Genomic DNA, 23,214 nt, shown 5'->3' on the forward strand with positions numbered 1-23,214 from the left:
GCATGTATTTAAAGAAAAATAGAGCACGTCCTTGGAAATACTATTTTAGACATTCATCCACAACAAATTATTTCTTCCAAACTTTCCATGTGTACTTGAAATCTTCCCTATCATTAATATCTTTCATTCACTACAATTAAACCTCAAACTTTAAACTGCAATGCTAGCTTATTAATTCATAGTCTAATTATAGTCTGTATAATTATAGCTTAATAACAAAAAGAAATAATGACACTCTAAAAATCAGCTCACATTACAATCTAATGCTAACCCTCCTTCTATCTTAAAATAGAAATTGCACTTATTGTATGTGATGAGGTTATTGGAGAATCTCACTTTGGATATATTTGGATATATATCAGCATATATCTGTACTGATAATATGGGCTCCAAACCATAAAAGGTGCATATTCATGGAAGTTGTGACTGCCATAAATCCATTATATATGTTTTGCTAACTGCAAAGTGTTTCAAAAAAGACAAAAGGGGGTTTTTTTGCTTGGTTTTTTTTTTTTTTCCCCTAACTTGTTTCATTCCCTCACAAAGAAAACATCTACATGAAAATGGGGATATTTTCTACTGCAGACTAATGGTCAAAACACTACTGTAGTTATACTGAAAAATTTCAGAACTAACATTCTCACAGAACTAAAAACAATATACTAATTCAGTCTCACTGTTCTACAACTTCTTAGTGCCACCTTGTGGAACCACAGCATCTCATTCCCTACTCACAGAAGGGCTGATGCGCGGTGCCCCTTCCTCTGCTGCCACACAGCTGCAAGAATGAAATTGTAAATTCCCTGCTGACACCTGCTAGCCTACCCCTGCTAAACTGATCCTAATTATATAGCATGGACCACTGATTATGTGATTCTTTAATTCTTTACCTAGTTTAGACATAATCTTTGATGGGCCTCAAGCATCACAGGAGTAGAAGCACAATTTCATGTGCTCACTGTAACACAGTTTTGGACTACTACATAATGATGAGGAAACAGTGTCCTCTGTACTGCAGAGTCTCCTCAAGTAAAATGAAGTTTTTGATCTCAACATTTTCTGGGTTTGGATATGAATCAGCTCTGTTTTATTAGCTTTGTGTAACATATTGCTTAAGAACAGCAATAAGAAAGAGAAAGGCTGTACTCCCAAAACCACCAGCAGGACTTCACATTGATGTGCTTGAATTTTATGTTTGAGTCTATGCCCATGCCAACCCTGCCAACAAAGTGGGGTTTGGTGCACTGCCCAGCCTTTGGAGCAGCTCTGTCAGCAGAGCTCATATGCACACACAGAAATCAACGCATTGCTCCTTCCCTCATCCCATTTTTTTGCAGCCACAGGAGCACAGGTGCAGTCCCAGCACTTTGTCTGGGACTGTGCCAGCTGGCACAGGCCAAAAACCTCCCAAATTTAACTCACTTAAACCCAGAAATTATTGAATAATTGTGGCTGTAGATAGCTCAAGGGATGTGGATGCATTGAGGGCACGTTCCTTCTCCCAGGATTTCCACCAGAAGGGCTGTCTTCATCACCCCAAATCAGAAATCCCTGTGAAGCACTCAGGTGCGTCAGGTGATTTTCCAGCTCCTCATCCTCCCTCCCAGACTTCAGATAAAGAACATATTGACATCTTTTTAACAATTCATCTGTTGAATGTTTTACTTGGACTCCCCATGTTCTATTTACTCAAACAGTTGATCTATTTTCCTCTTTGGGGAAATTTTCCCTGTTGAAATTAAAAACAATTAAATTCCTCCTTTCCCTAAGCTGCTTCTCCCTGACACTCATCATTTAGCATTCTCTGAAGAAAACAGGTTTTTTTTCTGAGAATTCCTTGTAAATTTGGTGGTCCATATCAGGAATCAGACAAGGGAGTTAACAAAGTAATTCCCACTGTACTCTGGGTTAAAAGAATTTCTGGCATTTCTTTGATAGTCAAAACAACATTTGGAGGCAGCTGAGCAGCTGGAAAGGACTGGATTAATTAGAGAGATATTTACAGTTCATATTGTGACACTAAGTCCTCTTTTCTTTTTTTTTCATTGTCCTTGTAAATCCCAGGGAAGAAGAGTTACAAATATCATCCAAGTACTTAAAGGAATATTTCAATGTGCCATTTCAAATATTAATTCTAATCATGTACTCTGCCTTTTTCCTTCCCACGCAAATAGTCTTGTATATTTTCTTCCTCAATTTTTTGCACCCATTTACTCCATTTCTTGTACAGCATGGAAAAGTGACTGAATCTTCACAGTTTCAAATGCCAGACAGTTTTACTAGGGGAGGGAAAAGAGTAGGTGGGAAAAGGAAGGACCCTAAAACCCTTATTTCCAGGAGAATCCACTTACAAGAAGTCTCCCTCTCTGGAATTATCAATTACACAAAATTCATGTCTACTTTTATAATTGGCTGATGCTCAAAGGAACATGAAAATTCTAGTTTAGACATAATCTTTCATGGGCCTGAAGTATCACAGGAGTACAAGCACAGTTTCGTATGCTCACAGTAATTTAATGTTGGACTATTACATAATGACGAGGAGACAATGTCCTGTGTACTGCACAGTCTCAGAATCACAGAATCACAGAAATTCTAGGTTGGAAGAGACCTTCAAGATCATCGAGTCCAACCCATGTTCTAACACCTCAACTAGATCATGGCTCCAAGTGCCACATCCAGTCTTCCCTTAAAAACATTGAGGGATGATGACTCCACCACCTCCCTGGGTAGATGATTCCAGTATTTGACCACTCTTTCTGTAAAATACTTCCTCCTTAATTCTAGCCTGTATCTCCCTTGGCACAGCTTGAGACTGTGTCCTCTTGTTCTGTCTGTTGTTGCCCGGAGAAAGAGACCGACCCCCAGCTCACCACAGCCACCCTTCAGGAAGCTGAAGAGAGTGATGAGGTCACCCCTGAGTCTCCTTTTCTCCAGGCTGAACAACCCCAGCTCCCTCAGTCGTTCTTCATATGGCTTGTGCTCCAAGCCCCTCACCAGCCTCGCTGCTCTCCTTTGGACACGCTCAAGCATCTCAATGTCCCTCCTGAAGTGAGGGGCCCAGAACTGGACGCAATACTCAAGGTGTGTCTCCTCAAGTAAAATGAAGCTTTTGATCTCAACATTTTCTACAATGAGTTTTTGATCTCAACGTTTTCATTTTTAGAACGAAAATTCTAAACACAAATGATTCAGTGAGCTTTAGAAAGGGTGTGCCACCCCAAAGAGGTGAGGGCACTTTGTCCATGCTCTCTTCCTCTTTCTGGAAGAGAATGGTATCTCTGAAGAGGAAGATTAAGGGATGAAAATGCTGCAAGTTTTCCTTTTCTAGGTGGAAAAAAACCCTAAGATTTACTGTATACTGATGGACACTGAGCACTGGCAGCCAGGGCTGTGCTGAGGGCAGCCTGACCTTGCCTCTGCTCGCAGGTCGGTGCCATCACTGGCCCAGGCAGGCGGCGACGACGCTGCCTGTCAGCAGCTGGCAGAGCCTGAGCAGGGCTGAGGGAGAGAGAGAGGCTCCTGTGCACCCATGGAACAGAGAATGTCCTTCACAGCTAATGATTAACGCAAGCAGTTCATGCCCACTCGCTGCACTTCTTGCCAAAGTGCGCCTGAAGTCTCAGGACTGTCAAAGAGAAGCATTGGATATGTACAGACAGCTGCCACCCACCCCGTGGGCTGTTAATGAGAAACACAAATTTAATCATGACACAGCTCACTCATACACTGGATGATATGCACTTTCATTTCTTTTCTAATCAGCTAAATAAATGAAATTTTCAGAAAGAAAATGCAAGTGATTTTTCCCCTGCAATCCACAGGTAAAACAACCTGGAGGGTTGGGGTGTCTATAGCCTTGGTGAGTTGAACAGTTTGTACCACAATGTTCTTAGTTAATTTAGATCTAAATTTTGCATTCCTAATGGCTGAAAGAGAAGAGCAGAGAAAATGTACTCCAATAAATCATACTTTATGTGACAAGGTGTAAGGAATTTCTCAGTCCATAATGTGACATAAATGGATTTTAATGATTTTTGAACAAATCTTTTTTTTTTGAAAAAGAAACAAGGAAAAAGGTCTTCAGCCCTAATTATAAATATGATTCTTACAGAGAAATTTATTGTAGACAAAACATTGCCTTAGAGGGTTTGTCTTTGTTTTTTGCTTTCAAATGAAATAGCATCTACAGACTAAGTTTGTAACTAAAAGCATTGAGCTGATTTTTTTTCCTGTCTACACATAGGGTTGAGAATACAGTATTGTCAGACTGCAGTATACAATTCAAAGAGATGGCTTTAAAAAAAAAAGATTTACAAATAAACCAAATTCTTCCCTGTAACAAGAAAGGGAATATAAATAAATTCAGAATTATTTAAAAAATACATTTTTAGCTGGCACTCCAGTTTCTGTGGTCATTATGGTTTAGATATTTTTGTTTGCACAAGATTTAGGATGAGATTATGAAGGACAGAATTCCCATCGAAGCCTCAGTAAACACTGAATATATTACTTTGAATTTGATACAAGGCTAACATGCATTTGAGTTAAACTAAAATTACTGACTTCAAACAGAAGTTGAATATAGAAACAGGAATGGAGATACATAATAGGATAAGAATTCAAAGACTACATATAGGAACTGATTCTCTTCTGAAAAAAAATGGTTTTGGGGTTCTTTTTTTCCCTCAATTTTTAGAGCTCTATTGTTTAAGCCTACAAAAATCTTTGTGAAAACCTTAAAATAATTAGAAGCTCATACTTCCCTCACCATGTAAGTACAAGATTGCAAAGTCAGTTGCTTGTTCTTCTATTATAGACAACCTATTGTTATAGCACATTCATTTCTGCATATTAAATTCTATCCTGTACCATACAAAATTGAGAATATAACTCTGACTTCCTGGAGATATGACAGAGCAGATTTTAGCCTTTTCTTTGAGACTAATCAGGATTCTGAATTCAAGTCTCTTTCTAAGCAGAGACTGGGGTATTTTCTATTTACCAGCAGACTCATTCCCTACTTGTAAGATTACTTTTTCCCATGTCTTTTCAAAATAAAGGGCGCAATATTTTTGCAAAATGCTTTAGAAAAAGACCTTCTAAGTGACATTTAGTAGTTCTTACTCTGGATAAGACTTCTCAAACAGAGCTCTTGCATCTCATGTGCTGATGTTCTCTCCTAAAAAGCAACCCCTCCTTACAACATCTGTATCAATCTTTAACACTCTACACTGAAGTTGCACAAGGTCTCCACTTGTCTGGGTGAAATGGGCAGTCCACCTACTTCACTTGCACTCTAACTTCTCATTTCACATTCCTGTTCTCTGTTATGCTTCTTGCATATATAAGCAGATACTTCTTGCTATCCAAATGGATTGTAACTTCATTTTTTTTTAATTTTTATTTTCTTAACTTCTTAACCTGTCACCTGTTTAGGCTGCTGAAAGCATTCAGCTTGTGCCACCCTCTGACTGTTTCAGCTGTTCTCTTATTCTCTTGCCCCCCAAAGAGATTTCTGTTCTGCACTTTCCCTCTTGGAGCTGCCCAGGTACAAATTCTTCACTCTGTCCACGTTTTCCAGCTGTGCATTGGCAAACCTTTCCATCTACTAACACACAAATCCTCAACACCCACCTACGGGACGGCCTAAACAACATTTATAAACTAAGATTTCTATCAAGTTTTAGAGTCAATAAATAATAGCTAATTATTTTTAAAATATTATTCAGTTGTACCACGTTAGCTACATTGAGTATTCTATTAAGTGGGAAAATTCTGCAATTTCTTCCCAGAAACTTGCATTTTAAACCAATGTTGTATAGTTAACCTTTGAAAAACTCCAGACTCAGTGATCATACAATGTCAGAATGCGCAATTTTAAATAAAAGCATCTCTTAATCTTCATAATCATATAAATGGATTTTTTTTCTTGCATCATTTTTGGCTTCTCTATCTGCAGAAAACAATTCCTAACTTTCAAATTTTTTTCACTCTTTGTATTTTTAAATGAAGGGGAAATGTGAGCCATTCTTATGTGGTCCTTACAGCAAAACAACTTAAAACTTCTCTGTCTTAGTTGTCTGCAACTGACTCATCACAGCCAGTTTTTACTTATTCCACTTCCCCTAATAAACACCCGAAGCATAGAAAAATATTTATAACTGTAAATATATAAGGTCATGAAGATAAACTTATAATTTGAGACATAATTACTAAATATCTTTTAGCAGGTTAGGAAAATTTCTTATTCTAGAAGATGCCAATAACAGTTAATTTATATCTGAATTTTAAAACAAAATTATCTGTAAATCTAGGAGAAAGAAAATAATTTGAGTGAAAGATCAAGAAGATATTTTAATTACAAGGGAAAGAAAGTTTCATAACACTAAAAAAAGGTTAAGAGACTGACTCCAACTAACACAGAGAATTAGCTAGCTGAATGAGTAATGTAGGAAGATAAACTAAAGAATGAAGGATTAAAAGAAAAATGGCAATTTAGGAAGAAGGAAACATTAAATACACAAGAAGAAACAGTTTGATGTAATGTAGGATTAAAAAGATTCGGAAAATCAAGCACAGATACTGAGACTGAAGATGAACTATTAAAAGCAAAAAACCAACAAAACCTACAACAAAAAATCCAAATATCTAGGGAAATAATATTCAGAATAAAGCAGATAAAACAAATATGGTTCAATAATATAACACAGTTCCAAAATGGTAAGTTATTCTCTATGATATATTTAACCAAATGCTGACATGGATTTGTCATGTATATATATGTATATATATATATATATATATATATATATATATATATGTGTGTGTGTATATATATATATATATGTGTGTGTGTATGTATATATGTATATAATGCTCTGTTCCCTTGATACCATTTAAGTTTCTCTCACTGTTCAAGAGTGACAATGTGCCTTTATACACAAAAGGGGTGTAAAGAATAAATAATTAATATAATCTAAGATACACAATTAATCTGAAAGAAATTAGCTTGTTTAGTTGACAAGAAATTAACTTGTTTAGTTGACAAGACAAAAGCTGCATAGCAAACTTGGATGAAAATTTCAACATAGAAATTGTTTCCTAAAATGTAAGGGATATTATTATGATAGGAATTAGTTGTTCTTGTTAAAGAATGTAAAATGAAAAGGAAAAAGAAACCCTAAACCCTCTAAGCCTACTTTGTCTTAAGGATATGGAGGAAAGCTTTCTAAACAGGTGGCTGTTGAAATAGAAGAATGTAAATACCTAAGGAAGCTGTGGAACTGGATACCTTAAATAAGCGGTTACATAAACATCATTAGGCATGGCCTAGGTATTAAAAGGCTTGTTGCAGAAAGTCCCAGACCTCCAATTCTTGAATTACAGGAGAACATAATCAAATGACAAGGCATTTCACAGCAATTGCAAATTCCCAGGAATGAATGCACAGTTAATGTGTGGGGAGGCTGAGACAGGACAGAGCCAGTGATGTCTAGCCTCAACCAGCTATGCCATATGTAGCATTCTGTTTGCATAAATAAGCAAAATGCAGTCTGACTCTCTTGCATTTGTCCCAAAACAAACATAATGTGCTTTCTATATTAACTGATATTCTCTCCCTGTTGCCTTGATTAATCATTTTATGCCATCTGCAGCATCAACCTCAATGTGATGCACTGAATCAATTGCTATTACTACAGTGTTTGGAATTGGAGATCAACAAAAATGGAAGTATCAAATAGCCTCCTCCATGCCAAATTTGAAGGGAACAAGCTGCCAGTTGGGTTTTATGTAACAGATACACATGACTTTAATAAAACTGATAAGGTTACTTTTCAACAAAGCTATATTAAAACTTTCATTAGTCTTCTGCAGTTCTCAACACTTCCACATGGATTTTTATCAGGCATGGGAGATAAAAACACCACGTGGCAACCTAGAATCATGCTCATAATGAAACAGCAGCATAAAGAGAAACTCACATCAACAGGAGATGTGTGTGCAGACACATGCATGTAAAGGTTCTGCAAGCAGATCTGCCTAAAAGAGCCCCACTCAGCCCTGCTGCACTTTCTGCTGCAGCTCTTTGGGTCTGCAGTGAGCTCACCCAGGTGTCCACACACAGAACAGCACAGGGGATGAAATGGCTGAATGGAAAATTGAAAAAAATACAAAAAAATATAATGGATATTATTTCTTTATTGAAGTCTCCAAAAAAGGCTTGGTGATGTTTGGTAATGTTTAAAGATAAAAGAGTCAGTGAATGATCCTGTAGGAAAGATGGGCAGGCTGCTGTAATCCAAGAGCATTGCCAGGGCATGGACACATGGTAGCCTAGCTGAGAAGATGACTGCTGAAAGAACAATGAATAGATATTTTTGAAAAAGAGTTTCTTAAAAATCACTGCACTCAGATTCCTAGCAGGGAAACAGATCTTCACAACCAAAAAAAAAAAAAAAACCCACTCATCTTCCCCCCAGACAGTTATTGCATGGATTTTGTAGTAGAATTAATTTATGTAAGGAATCCAGAAACTGGGACAGTAGGTATATTGCAAACCCTTAATTTATAAGTGGAGCTAAGAGATAAGAAAAAATAAAAGGTAATTTGCATTTAGAATAAGATTCTTCTTCTGTGAATACTCTAATAACAGTTTCCACTTCTTAATTTGACAGAAAAAGTAATGGATTATGGAAGTTTTGAGTACTGACCCAAGTTTCACCCAGAATATTTTAGATTTACTATTTGTGCATATCATGGAACATACAATAAAGTAAAATAACAGCTGGAAGGTGACAGATTCTTAAGGCAGAAGTGATTAGGAAAAGGTCTGGGGAGCAAGTTTAACCAGCCAGCTCAAGCTTTGTTCAACTGTTAATTTAATTACTTTGTGTTATATCCTGTGTCACAAGCCTACCACACACTCAGAAATGCCAAACCTGTTGGGATGCACCCTGACAGCTGTTCAGTTCTATTCAAAGCTGCCACCGGTGTTGTGAAAGATGCTGTTTCAATTTTTAAGCTCTGTAAGTGACCATATAAAGTTACATTTGGTCAGTCCGACCCCTGATGAGAATTCCACAGCTACCCAAAGTGGAAATGTCACTTTTTTGATGGTCCTTTGTAGTCATCTAGAACAATACATACACCTCTGCCTAAATAACATAATTCTGATTTTAGTTTTATTGACTTGCAATTATGCACTAATGGATTGAAACCAAAAAAGAAAATGGTTGCCTCCACTGGTAATGACAGGAGGAAGTTTGTGGGTTTTTTTTTTAATTTATTTTTTTTAAATGAAAGTTTTACAAGCTCTCTCTCATAAATATTTCATTCTATCACTCTATTGACATGCTGAATGTGTCCCATTTGGAAGAAGTCAGTGGCAGCTCTAAGCTTCCCAGGGGAGTTCCAGCAAGCTGGAGCTTTCTCCCATGGGATGTCTGCAACAGCAGCAATTCTGTGCCCATCACACACAGATATTCTTAATGGAACTGAGCTGATGGAAAGCTTCACATCATTTCCTCTCAAATGATACTGTCAGAAAAATCTACCAAAAAATGAGGTTGTATTAATTATGGAAGATAATGCTGTGAGAATGGGGCATAAGACCCAATTTATAGTTCTGCTCCCACCTGAGGGGTCAGACTAATCCCAGCTCTGTCAGGTCAGTTCATCCAACCCACAAACCTCTGCCATTCTGCAAAACTTCAAACGACTAAAAGTGCATGAGGTATGTTTAAGGTCTTTTCCTACTCACATAAATTGAGCAATCTTTCCAAATACAGATTCCAAGGGGAAAACTTGCCCCAAAGATCTGTGGTTTTCTATTTTCAACCTGGATCCAAAATTCTCACGATAAACGCCTACAGGGCATACATTTCAATTAAATTTATATTGCTATCTTCAAGTGAAGCCATCTGTAGGAGCAGTGCAAATAAAATGAAATTTAGCACCCTCATTCCTGAAATTTAGAGCATGTGTGGTATTTTACACATTTAATGTGAGTGCCCCAAATGTCACCATAAAGGTAAACATGCCAGTTTTTAAATATCAGGCTCAGCATGTAGTTGCAATATGTGACAATAAAATCTGGCTTTATAAAGGGAAAAAGGCATGCAAAGGTGAAACACAACTGTGATTTTCCTCTTCACACAGATAAGTGATCCTCCCCAAATCTGTGTTACATAAGTTTTATAATAACCCTCTTATTCACACTGTAAATTATTTATACAGACAGAAAACTATTATAAATATATCTGTATGCTATTTCAAACAGATTAAAATTTTGAATTTAAAAGGACTACTTTTCAGCTTCTAGATTCTAGGCTCTCTTTTAGTAGTTTTCAAGTGTTTATTGCATTATTTCACTTAACTTGAAGGTTGCACCAAGGACACTGCAAATGAGTGTACTAAATCATGTTACTTGATGGGCTGAAAATCAAGCTTATTTCATGGCATGGATTTACAAATTAATTGACATGAAAAAGAAAATACTTATATAGCTGAAGCCATTTCACATCAGGAAGATGGAAACAAGGATTAAGAGATTTGAAGAAATGGTCTTTTGTTAGTATAAGAAAAAGAAAGTAAGTTTACAACTCAGTGGTGCTAAGTGACTGAGTGTGACATAAGACAATAAAGATTCATCTTTTATATGCTTTATGCAAAAACACAAAGACAAGTGATCAAATAAATGCAGAGCCAGGCAAGAAGAGACATATGCTGATACACATTTATACCATGAACTGCTTCTTTGTAAAACACAGAAAAGTTTTTAACACCTTATTTTGAATAGTCCCTTTACAAATGATAAATATCAACATAGTCTGAAATCCACTGGATATTTATGAACTAAATTATAAATTAACTGCAATAAAGACAACAGAAACTACACCCACATCTCTTTAAAATCTGATCATTTAATATAAGAAAGCAGCCTACTCTGCAATCTCAGAAGGTAACACAATATTTGTGATTGTGTCTTAGCAAGATTAAAAGCGTATGTGTATTTTTCATGTTGTCTACCAATTATGCTATTCTCTACTGAAAATGAACTAACATTAAATTACATACAGAGGCAACAACAAAAGAGCTCACATGTCATCATTCTGGAATCAAGTGTAGCCTTACTAAGGAGAGCATTTACACAAGCATATTTTTTATAAGGCTTATTTTTAAAAATATTAGAATGTTATGAAAGATGTTGGGAGATTTCATTGTGACTCCTAAAAAAGAATTTAGTGGTGCAGTCTCATTAGATGTTCTCTAACCATAAATTTCCCTTCAACACTACAAGGATTGTTACTGATTGAAAGAGATAAGGGGAAAGCAAATTGTTCTTCACATTCCACCTGCATAAACTTGGTACTGCAATTCCAATGTCACCTTGGAGAAAACCAGCAAGGACTGATATATAGCAACCCAGTGCTTCATTAGACGAGTTACAAATTGGAAGTTAACTAAGATTTGAACTTGTAGATGCATAGACCATAAACAGATGTAGAAAATGTGCCTTGAATTGCATTGGCAATGCATTAAATTATCCATGATAATATAGAGACACACAGTGACCATTATTACCATTATACATTTGCTGTATGCAATAAAACCCTCAAAACTTCATTCACAAGAGGTAACAAGAAAGTGACTGTGCATAGTGTTGTATATTTAACATTATACATAAAGCCATCCCAACACCTGGCAGTGAAAATTTACAGTTTATAAGGTTGCAGTGAAATAATAATTTAAAATTAGCACATCCTACATTTCATTTATTATACTTCACAGAATAATCAACCATCAGGCATGATGTGAGTAAGATCAAAAATCTCAGCCCTCCAAATCTCTTTGTTGTTTGGACTGAATATTTTACTACAGTTTCCTCCTAACACAGTAAATTAAATGAAAAAAATATAATAAGAAATGAATCATACATCTTCCCCCCTATGGGGGTATTTCCAATAACTGATGGCTGTTGTTGTAATGTGATAAAAGCTACCACTATCTATCTACTACTATCCAAATTTGAAGAGGAATCTCTGTTTATTTTCAGAGTACAGCCATGTGCATCACACATGGCTATGACTTCCATTATCTTTTCTAACTGAGAGTTTGAAAAGTCCTTTCAGCTCAGACACAAAGATTACCTAAACCCCACCATATCATTCTGTGTGAAGCTGTAAAACAGCCACCAAATGATTACTCAAGACCAGTGATTGAATCACTGGTCAAGACACAAATTGAGCACTGCATCTCCAGCTCTACTTTTGAAAGGATTAATTCAAACATATGAAGATTTCCAATGAAATACTTCCACTGCTTCATGCATATACATCCAAGGCAGCTGCCTTCATGAATCACATTCTATCTTTCAGCTGCTTTTTTTAAATACAAAACAAAAAATAACTCACAAAACCCCACAGATGTAGGCACAACCCCAGGCACTGGAAAAGGTAAATGCCTAGTTGCAGTGTGAATCCAGCTAATATTAAATTTCTATTTGGAATATGATTAATCTTTTAATAATAATAAATAATAGTTTTCACTAAAATTTAATAGGAAACAACTTTATAATCTGCTATATATCAAGCACACATTCCTGCATTTTTAAATCTTTAAGTATGCAAAAGCCAGACCAGAAATTTGATTCGATTCAAAAATTAAATCCAAAACCAGCACAGCTAATAATCCAATTTTATCTAAACAAGAGAACTCATCCAGGGATTCTCATGTCAATGCCATAATTGTGCTTTAACCACAGATCAAATTTCATCAACAGAAAGCCATCCCACTTCTTGCTAAGACATTCAAAGGTATAATTAGCCTCACTGGGAAAAATGTGGGTTTGTTCCAGCCCAAATTATTCAAATTCAGATTCTAACCTTGAGTTCTCATTTGCCTTTGCCTGGCAAACAATAAAAGCACATAGAAGATATTTGCTGTGAGAAGACAGAGATACACATATATATCCTGTCATTTAACTGCCTATGTTTCTGCTGGATAATTCATGGATTACAGTACTGCAAGAAAAGTGCCAATAGAAAGTTGAGTTCTTTATGGCTTACAGTACAGTTCTGCATCACTTGAGACCAATGAGTCACAAAGTGTAAAACATTAAATATATTTTATGATTTTTCAAATAAATGTTATAGATTGAAAAAATATTTTAGTGTCCTGAGGATCAATACTAATAAGCTTTTTTAAAGTACTTTATACATTTATGCTGTTATGTTTCATACAATAAAATTTTTCATATATCACTTACTTTTTTGTCTTCATTATATTTGTGGAAAATTTCCTGTGCTCTTTCTTCACCACCATCTGTAAACAGCATAATAATCTTATTGCAGTTAGCTCTGGAGACACTGTGCTGTAGGAGATACAAACAGAAGAGTTTTTATATTTCAGGCTATAAGGAATAACAACTATTATATCTGATGGCTTTTATAGCTACACACTTACTATTTTATCATGGTAATGTCAAAGCATAAATCTTTTAGAATTTCATACAATACCCCCCACTGAACAAAAAATAAAATAAAATAAACCAAAGCTACTTTTCTGTTCTATAATACTTCAATATGAGTCACTTCAGACCTGGCCCAACAGAGTGGAATGGGGATTTGCTGGTTCCTGTCACCTCCACAAACACAAGAAGAGCTCTTTAGCTCATACTCATCACATCAACCCCAGTGTTCCTTGTCATATGTTCTGCATGACACTTGCACAGTGGGGATATCAGAATATTTTTTCTCTTTTCTCATCCTTACATTTTTTTTCCCTTATCATTACTTTCCTTGTGGAAATTAGGGAACAATGGACATGTAATCAATTACTGAATATGATTATTTTTTTCTGTTTAACTCCTACTCACAAAAACTTTCCAACTTGCTGATAGTCTGAATAAAAACTCTGTTAATTTAAGCATCTTACAGAATATCCACCTTATACCCTTCAAAATATTTTTGTCATATTTCCTTAAATTTGGCTTCATCTTCCAAATCTTTAATTCTTTCATGTTGTTCTTAAAATTATTAATACTCTCAAGTGAATAGCTAATCTTTAGAAATGTATTTTAGAATAAGGTTTACATAATATATTGTAGCCAAGATATGGCCACCAAGATTATTAAAATCTCTCCATCACCTACTTTTGCAACTATGTTGCATCTTAGAGCTGAAAAATGGAGCATGTTCCATTATTTCTGGAGAGCAAGCCTGAAATACAATTAAGAAGAAGCCTCTATGACTCCTAATTCATCAATGTAACTAGTAAAGCCCCTGAGAAAAAGGCAGTGTGTTTTGCAAAGAAATAACAACATTGCTCCACAGCCCAATCAATAGCAGTAAGCATGAATTTTGGCTCCTTTTCATTCTCTAAAAGTTAAAACTCTAGTCTAAAGCAAATTGCTTATTGCTTTTGCAGCCATTCCTTGCCCTTTGTGTTGCATACAAATGGCACCTTGATACTTCTGAGTGGCTGGATGTGACTGAGTAAAACCCTTAGAGATCCAGAGAAATAAATTCAACTTCACCTTCCACGAGCCTCAATTTTGCTCTATGAATTTACTACAGAATCAGGAAGATAAACAGGAGAGTTGTTCTTACAAAGTCCCCAGTTCCCTCCTGCTTTACTCTTTGTGGCTACAACAGGTTGGTCAGGTGTGATGATCCCACTCCCCTCTGCCACTTTTCTTTCTACTCATTGGTCTAATTTTTGCTAAATATTCAGTGAAGAATTACCTCTTTTCCTACTATTATTACTTTCAAATCTAATAATTTGTGGAAAAAAAAAAATTCAAGCCCAAAGAATTTAGCCCAGCATCCCTTACATGTAACAACATATAAAACCTGGCTATATATCAATACCTTTTCTCCAGCCTCATCAGCACGCTGTGTTTCAGTTGGGATTAAATAATTTATGACCATTTTTCGCTCATGAAATATAACTTGCAAGATACTGCTTTGGGCTGCAATTCTCTCGATATTAAAAATGTAATAAAAGTAGTGTTGGATCCCTCATAAATAAAGAAATTCACCTACATCTACAGTGATTTAATATATAGACCAAAATAATATCAGAGAGACAAAGAAGGGAACCAAACTATGCTCATATTATGGAAGTTTTCTAGGGATTTTGAAAGAAGCAGTACTATGGGCAATGGAAACTTGAGCTAGGCTTTGTTTTCACTGACTAAAACAGGACTTTTCTGTGGCTTACTGAGCGTATCACAGTATCACAAAAAAAGCAGTTTCCTCTCATTTCCTCATACTTAGAGAAGGACATTACTTACATTACATTGTTTAAACATTAAAGACGCTAATGTCACAGAAAAAAATATCCAAGATTTTAGCCTCCAAACATTATTGGAAAGCTGAACATGAATAAATTCAAATCATATTATACTACCCTATCCCTGTAACTGTTAAAGGCCAGGCTGAATAGAACTCTGAGCAGCCTGGTCTAGGGAAAGATGCCTCTGTCCATGGCAGGGGTGCTGGAACCAGATGATCTTTAAGGAATTTAAAACACATCTTCCTCCCCCCGCAGCCTCTTTTGGTCCAAAATAGAGATACTGGCTCAGGGAGTGAATCCATGACAGATTGTGAAAATCTGATGCTGTAATTTCATAATTTTTCTGAACAGTTTGCCTTAGCAGTCCAATGGGCCACAGTTGAATGGGAATGTGTTGTCTACACAGGAGCTCCCCCAGGACAAGAAACAGATTCTTAGCTATAATCACAAAAGAATAGAAGAGGAATTGAGCTATTAAATTTTTTTTTAATTCCTTCTTCTCTTTGATACAGGACTCATTTTTTCTTTCAAACAGGCAAGCAAGACATGATCCATTTTGTACTGCGTCTAAAATTGCTTTTGTTCTAAGCAAGTTTCACATCTTTAAAATTAACTCTGTAAGTGGCAGGTTACAATTATATTTTGTGACATGACACTTCAAGAATGCATTTTTCACTAATTTTTCTGTAGGAAACCATACATATTACAGTATGAGAGAAAAAATCCTCCTGAACTGCTGAAGCTGAAATATTATGATTTTCAAAGAAGCACCTTAATGTAACAAATAATAATATGAAAATTCTGTATAAACCTTATGGAATCCAGATTATTATTAATCACATGAATTATACTTATGCTGAAAAAACTTGAATGTCTATTTCCATTTAGAAACACATGAAGCAGCAACTTTTTCATGGTACCAAACATTAATTTGTTATACTGGAAAATTGTTCGAAATAATTGTCATCCAGAAACAGTACCCACAAAATTAATTTGAAAATTTGAGCAATACTGCATTTATATGGACCTTAAAGCAATTGGATTAATTGAATTCATATAACTGACAACTATCCCAAAGCATATTTTTAATTATTTATTTAAGCCTGTATTATACCATATTATTATATTGCCTTGTCAGCAGAGCCTTGGCCTGAACCCCTCACCAGCCCTTTACTCTTCCTCCTAAACAGATTTGGCAATATTTGGAGAGGATGAGCATACATCCATAAACTTGTGCAACCCACAACGTCCAGCCATAACTTCTAGTCTTGCAGAGATCATGTGAGGCCAATCAACTTCTGCCTCCAGCTACAAAAGAGATGGTCCCACGTTAACATTTGTCTCCAATTATTTTTTAATACTTTAGTCCTACAAAAGTTCCAGTTTGAGGCTTCCCCTGTGTTCAGCTTTTGTTAATGTTTCCTGTACACCAAGCATGTACCTGGTGCTGCACTAAATGAAATCCGTAACTTTAAGCAAATATCATTGTTAGGAGGAACATATTTGGCAAAATTTCTTTTCTTCCTGGTTCCCTCTGCATAAGATGTCAACAGGTGCAGAACAGGGGAAAATGCCACCCAGCCTGGTCCAAAATGTCCAACAGACTTCAAAATACTTTTAGTGGTTTTATATAAGACCACATCAGCGGAGGACACCCACTCATTTCCCCCACACCCTTCTGCTAATCTGAAAGTAGTATACTGAGAAAATTCTCATAAAAACATTGCATTTTCTTTTTCTCCATCAAAATTTTACAAGGCTATAATTTTTTTTTACATCAGATCTAGCTTTAAACTGCACACACAATGTTAGGGAAGTGTCCTGAATTTCAGAATCTGGCAGATTGGGGAAAAAAAAAGTAAAAAAACCAAAATAACCACAAATAAAAAACCCAAAAAACCCAACCAACCAAATGAACAAAAAAAAAAAAAAAACACCCCAAAAAAACTACACAAAAAATCCACAAAAAAAACAAAACAAAACTAAAACTAAAACCAGTAAGGATTAGAATACTTAAGCTATACCTTACTTGCTGTAAAGTGAAATAGCTTTATTTAAGCTAAGGCTTAAGATATAATATGCCTACTTCAGGAAGGTGAGAAGTAGAACTATTTTTTTAAACAACTACATAAATAATTTAAAATTTACTCATAAAACCCAAACATTTGCTATAAACGGGAAACATTGCTATTCAAAAAGCTTGTGCCTGGTTAGAAAGTGCAATGTATCTAAAAAATGGAAACAATGCTTTTAATTTTTGAGGAAATTATTCTTTTTACACATGAGAAAGAGAAAATAATTGGAATAGTCTCAGTGAGTGAGTACTATGCTTTAGGCATCATCAGGTGCCTAGAATTCCTCTATTAACTAATTCATTTTCTTCCCCTATCTTGCTCAAACCATGGTAAAGTATTTATGACTTGTAATAAGTATGAAATTGTAGGTTAACTAAGCATTGCTAGGCGATGATGAGGTAAAATTGAAATAATAACACAGTAACACAGATCTTTCCATTTTAAAATTAACTGCAAGTCAAGCACTACCACAAGTATGTGTCAACTGTGAATCACATGTCAAATGAAAAACCAGTTGAATGAATGAAGTAAAACAGCACAACAGATTGAAAACCAAATTAATTCCAAAGTCTTAGCAACCTGCTAGGGAAGAAAACATTGTTGGGATAAATTTACTTGCCAAATATAGGTTTGCACTTGTACCACTTAGTTACACAATGAAGGAGCATGCAGAGGCCTGCTGAATATTCCAATTCTCCTTCACTTGACAACAGACAGATCTTGCTTCAATACTTACATTTAGCAGCTGTTCAAAAGCATAGCTAAAGCCTTTTTTGTAATCTGTAATTCCTTTAGCAGAGATTTTATAGACAGCTTCTTTCAGTTTCTTCTTGTTCCTCACATTAGCTTGCACAAGATGATTAAAGCAACTGACATTCTGAGCATTGTTATTAAACTGCAAAATAAACAGAAATAGTATTAAAGACAGTTAATTTTCTTTTCTGTGTATTGTATAATTAAATATTTATGTTTTCTGGATCATCCAATAAAGAACGTCAAACCTAAATTTTCATTTCCACTATGCTGAGAGCAACCAGTAGTGACTGGAGAATCCAAAATGAATCTAAATATTTTAAAAAACAGGTATTTGATGCTTCACTCTGTGGCAACCCAAAAAAATCTACTATAGTGGAAAAATCACACAAATTTTGTTTCAAGTTTACATAAAGAAATCAAACTTAGAAATGCAGACTTGTGGAAATTTAAAAAAAAATAGATAAAGATATATTTTACCTTTTTTAACCCCCTGAAAAATATTGATTGAGTTATCAGATGATCCATATTGCATGAATTAGTTTGGTGTTTTACAATGTAACTTGCAGATCAGACTCAATTGGTATATATAAATTATGGAAAACAAAATACACTCTTGGAAGCACAGGAGAGTACAGCTGCAAATATGAGAGTACTGATGATAGCAATAGAAATTTGTGTCTCGAGAAAACACATATTTCTACTGTCTTACTCACATATCTATAAAGACTACTCCCTGAAAAGTAATTTATACGATATTCTGACATTACGTAAAAACATACACAGAAATTTAAGTGCAAAATGTTGTCTGCACAAGTGGAAATCAGTTTAAGGCTGCTTTTAAATTTGTCTCTGTATAAATATAGATGTATTCACGTATACTAAAATACAGATCTCACAATTTACATTCTGACTGAAAGCAGATTATTATGCCTCTTCCTGATTATGGACGTTCTGTGAAAGTAAACATAAATGTAATTTTATGCTGTCAGCCTGGTGCAAAGCTTTAAAATAACTTAAAAATCAAGCCTCACTGGCTTAAATCTCACTACTGCTAACTATTTCAATAGTGCTCTGTAGATAAAAGGTAAATAAAGTCACAGGTTTCAATAAATGCTCATCTACTTAAATGTCTAAAATAAATCACTGAGTACCAGGCATAAAGTACAGAAAGAGAAGTGTTTTCATCAGCAAATACCAACCTGTAAGTGTACGACACTTATAACAAACAAAACTTAAAATGATAAAAGGATTAATAATATTAAACCGCTTTTAATAACGCCTAGTATTTCAATTCATGTTATTAAGAAATATGAACATAAAGAACCGTATGTTTTTAATACATTCTGTATTGCCCAAAAATGAATGTTTTTGGGACCAAAACTACCCAACCTGTTTTGCTGCTTAAACAAAACCATGAGATGATCACACAACTGTAACCAGTTCACTCTGCTGCAAAACTCTGACACATCCAATGGTGCTTCCAATAAAAGTTTCTTATAGAACTAATCAGTAAATCACCTAATGATTATTGGAGACATAAACCATGTGGAAGTGAAAACAGTTATTGTGTTGTGGAATTATTTCAGTTTGCCTCAACCTAAATTTATAGCCGTGATAGGATAATTACAAACATAATGTAATTTTATAAAGACAAGGCCTGAAAACCAATTCAAATTTTGAGTTGGAGTAAGAGTACAGAAATTGTATCAGGAAAGTAAAAAAAAAAAAAAAAAAAATCTAGTAGGCAGTTCAGCCCTACAAAAGTCAATTTCATCTGAAAAAATAAAGTGAAAGCACTTCTTCAGTGTTTTCACTATATATCTAGTATATATATAGATCTCTCTCTCTCTCTATATATATATATATATATCACTAGTAGCTATATAATATCACTTCACCAGTGATATTATATAGAAATTATTTAATAAATTAATATAAAATAAATCCTAAGATCAATCCTATGGCCTGTACATGCCTTGTTTTGGCTACAAAAACAGCAGTTTAGACATTCAAGTGAAAATTTAGTGACAAGAGAAAATTTCTCCCTGGAATGTCACTAACATGAAACTGCCAATCTTCGTCACTTGCAAGCAGTCCTGAAAATATACCAGGATAATTATTTCTAAGAAGGCCAGGACGTATCCAGCACATGGATTGGTAATTATGGCTATAGAAATGATTTTTAAAATATTTTAAGGAATACTGGTTCAAACTGTGCAGGCAGCTGACAAGGAAACTGCTGTACTGCACTTATACACTAAACTGCATTGCACTCACACATTCTGTAAAGTGAACAAAGGGTCAAACCAAAGCATCTGCATCTGTAGATGCACAAATGCTGATGTAAAATGAAGGAGAGAAATGACACATTTGTAGCATGGAGACTTACATCAACCAAAGTCTGCAAATGCTCTAATTTAATTAAGCAAATGTATGAGCCAGCTGTTTGCAGAGGCATCAGTCAACATTAATGTCAGTGCCAGTCAGAGCGGCAGAGGAGCAGAGTTTGTGATTCGATGAAGGAATCACTCGATGGAACAGCAATCCTCCAGAATGAACATTTCCCTCTCTGCTAGGAGATGAAGGCAAGGTTCAAATCTGACTGATGAAATGCTGGTGAAGAAGGAAAGAAAATTCAGGGATGAATTTAATTAATCTAAACTCCAGGAAAGTACTGAAGTAATGGAAGGATTTCAACTGTAAACCAGAATATCCTTAAAACTGACTTTTTATACATGGCAAACGCCAGGACCATTCAAAACTCAGAGTTAGCCATACTGAGCCAGCTTTTAGTTATGCTCATATGAAACATAATAGCAATAGTGGCACTATTAATTTTTACACATTAAGATTTGTAAAATTTACACATCTTAATTTACAAGCCAAAATAACTCCTGTAACCCTTTATTGATTACTGGTCACATTGTCTGACCCTCAAGTACCATAATAGTGCTTATTTCAAGTTTACAAGATTTCTTGAAAACACAATCACTTAGGATTCAACTGAAGGAAGAACAATAAAGCTCTCAAAAACCAGAGCCATTTCAGAAAGTCCATGTTCTTACAAAATCAAATCCTATCAAAGGTGTAAAATTAATGTAATTACAATTCATACCTTATTGAACAAATTATTCTCAGTATATCTATATGAAATATGTCAGTTGGGTATTCATCAGCCTGGCATTCCCTCTAATTATTGCAGTAAATATGCAACAAAAGTGCTATCAGAAAGAAGGAAATGAATAGGTTTTTTTATGATGTTGTGGCCTCAGTGATTCATTTACAAAACAAAATATGACATTTGAGGGAAACCATTCAATTGTTCAAATGTAAAGTCACCCTATAGAGTCTGTCACCACCAATGACAGCTTCTATTTTTTCAAGTACATGAAAAGCTTATTCCTTATCTAAGCTAAAATAAGAGAGGCTTGCAGCATAACTGCTGTAAATCAAGGAAAACAGGATAACCTTGAGCTTTTTATTTTAAAGCTTCATGAAGTATTAATATAATTAAATCTGTCTTGTAATTATACCTGCAAGGTATAGGATCTAGATGCAGTTTCCACTGGCTTATTTCTCACTACCCCATTTATTTATATCCTATTGCATTCTCCACCTCTGGGATGTCCCAGAACAATCCTCTGCTCTGAGGAAATTAAGACCTTCTCCTCACAGGTTTGGGCAGGAATAACTAAGCCTGCTGCTGGGGCACAAAAAGTCTCAGGAGAGCTCAATCTCATTGACCTCAGACCACCAGTACAATCTCTGGGCATATATGGGGCAACTCAATAACCTGAGAGAGAAGAAAACCAATTCAGCTTTACATGAAAGTCCAAATGAAGGGCTTTGAGCCTATTGCTGCTTGAGCTTTGTCCTTCTGGAGAAGGTCTGAAACAGAAATACCAATCTGACAGTCTTACAAGGACTTGATCTTCTGATTCAAAAGAGGATCAACTTGAGAAAACCAAGTGAAAAAAAAACAGTGAAAAACTACACAGAAGTGCAGCATAAGATTTAAATGCTTGATTTAAATTCCCCTCCCTTGAGTAGCTCCACTGAGGCGTGGGCTCCTCCAGCCCCATGGATTCTGCAATCCCCAAGAGCTGAAATTATAGAAAATAGGAGGCTGTCATTCTGAAAACCTCTTCTAATTCCAAAATAGTTACTTAAGCACTGCTAAAAGCCTCCTCTTTTACACAATCACAACCTGGAAATCCTTCTAATAAAATCACTCAAATTTCTACCACAACATGAGGTTATTGGGGAATTCAAGGAAATTAAAACAGAAATATTGATTTATTTCCTATATCTGTTCCACTTTGTAGATATGCAGGTCCAGGTCAAAGAATGAATAACAAGACCTTACAGACAGGTGTTTTCATTAAGAGGGCAGTATGAGGAAAAAGATGGGAGGGTGAAAAAGAAAAAAAATCTGGAGAAAGCATCTGAAATGAAGGACGAAAGTATCAGAATTCAGCATGAACTCTGTGATTCAGTTGAAAATAACAAAATCTTGAAAATAACATTTGAAAATAACAAAATCTTCTGTAAATCATCTCATCACAGCAAAGTGCAAAACCAAACGCCAAAAAATCGAAAACTTCAAAAAAGTTTTCAAGTTTTAGTCACTAGGTGGCACTAAAACAAAAAGAGTTGAACTGATCTTAAAAGGACCATGAAACTCGGAATTTTACATTTCTGGTGGAGGACACTAGTGCTTTCTGTAACTAGCATAAAATTTTCATTTAAACTCAACCAATAAAATATATCCATGTTCTAAATGATTGAAGAAACACAAATATTAAAATCTAAGGTTCCTCCTTAAGAGAAATTTCCACATCTTGAACACAGGAGGTCCTGAATCTAGGAGGACAAAAATTATGGAAAAGCTGTAAACCATCTTTTAGAAAGCTGTAAACCAGATTTCTAAATGTTCTTCTGTGCCTCCAAAATCTGTAGAAGTGATTACATAAGGCATGTAGGACCAGATCTTTGTAAAACTTCAGATTTTCATAATTATCCTTATCTATTGCCTCCCTTTTCTGTCAGTTTGTTTACTTACATCTATTGATTCAACATATCA

General features: G+C 35.3%; 1 protein-coding gene across 1 annotated transcript in view; it reads right to left on the reverse strand.

The window, feature by feature from the left end:
* Positions 1-23,214, reverse strand: part of CACNA2D1 (calcium voltage-gated channel auxiliary subunit alpha2delta 1) — a 360,302-nt gene that overhangs the window by 58,158 nt on the left and 278,930 nt on the right. Inside the window, exons 11-12 of the mRNA XM_058804461.1 lie at positions 18,112-18,270; positions 13,271-13,375 (exon numbers count right to left, since the gene is read on the reverse strand). Of these exons, the coding sequence (XP_058660444.1) occupies positions 13,271-13,375; positions 18,112-18,270 (264 nt within the window). The remainder of the gene's footprint in view (positions 1-13,270; positions 13,376-18,111; positions 18,271-23,214) is intronic.

The sequence above is a fragment of the Ammospiza caudacuta genome, chromosome 5, assembly GCF_027887145.1.
Source record: "Ammospiza caudacuta isolate bAmmCau1 chromosome 5, bAmmCau1.pri, whole genome shotgun sequence".
NCBI classification, from domain to species: Eukaryota; Metazoa; Chordata; class Aves; order Passeriformes; family Passerellidae; genus Ammospiza; species Ammospiza caudacuta.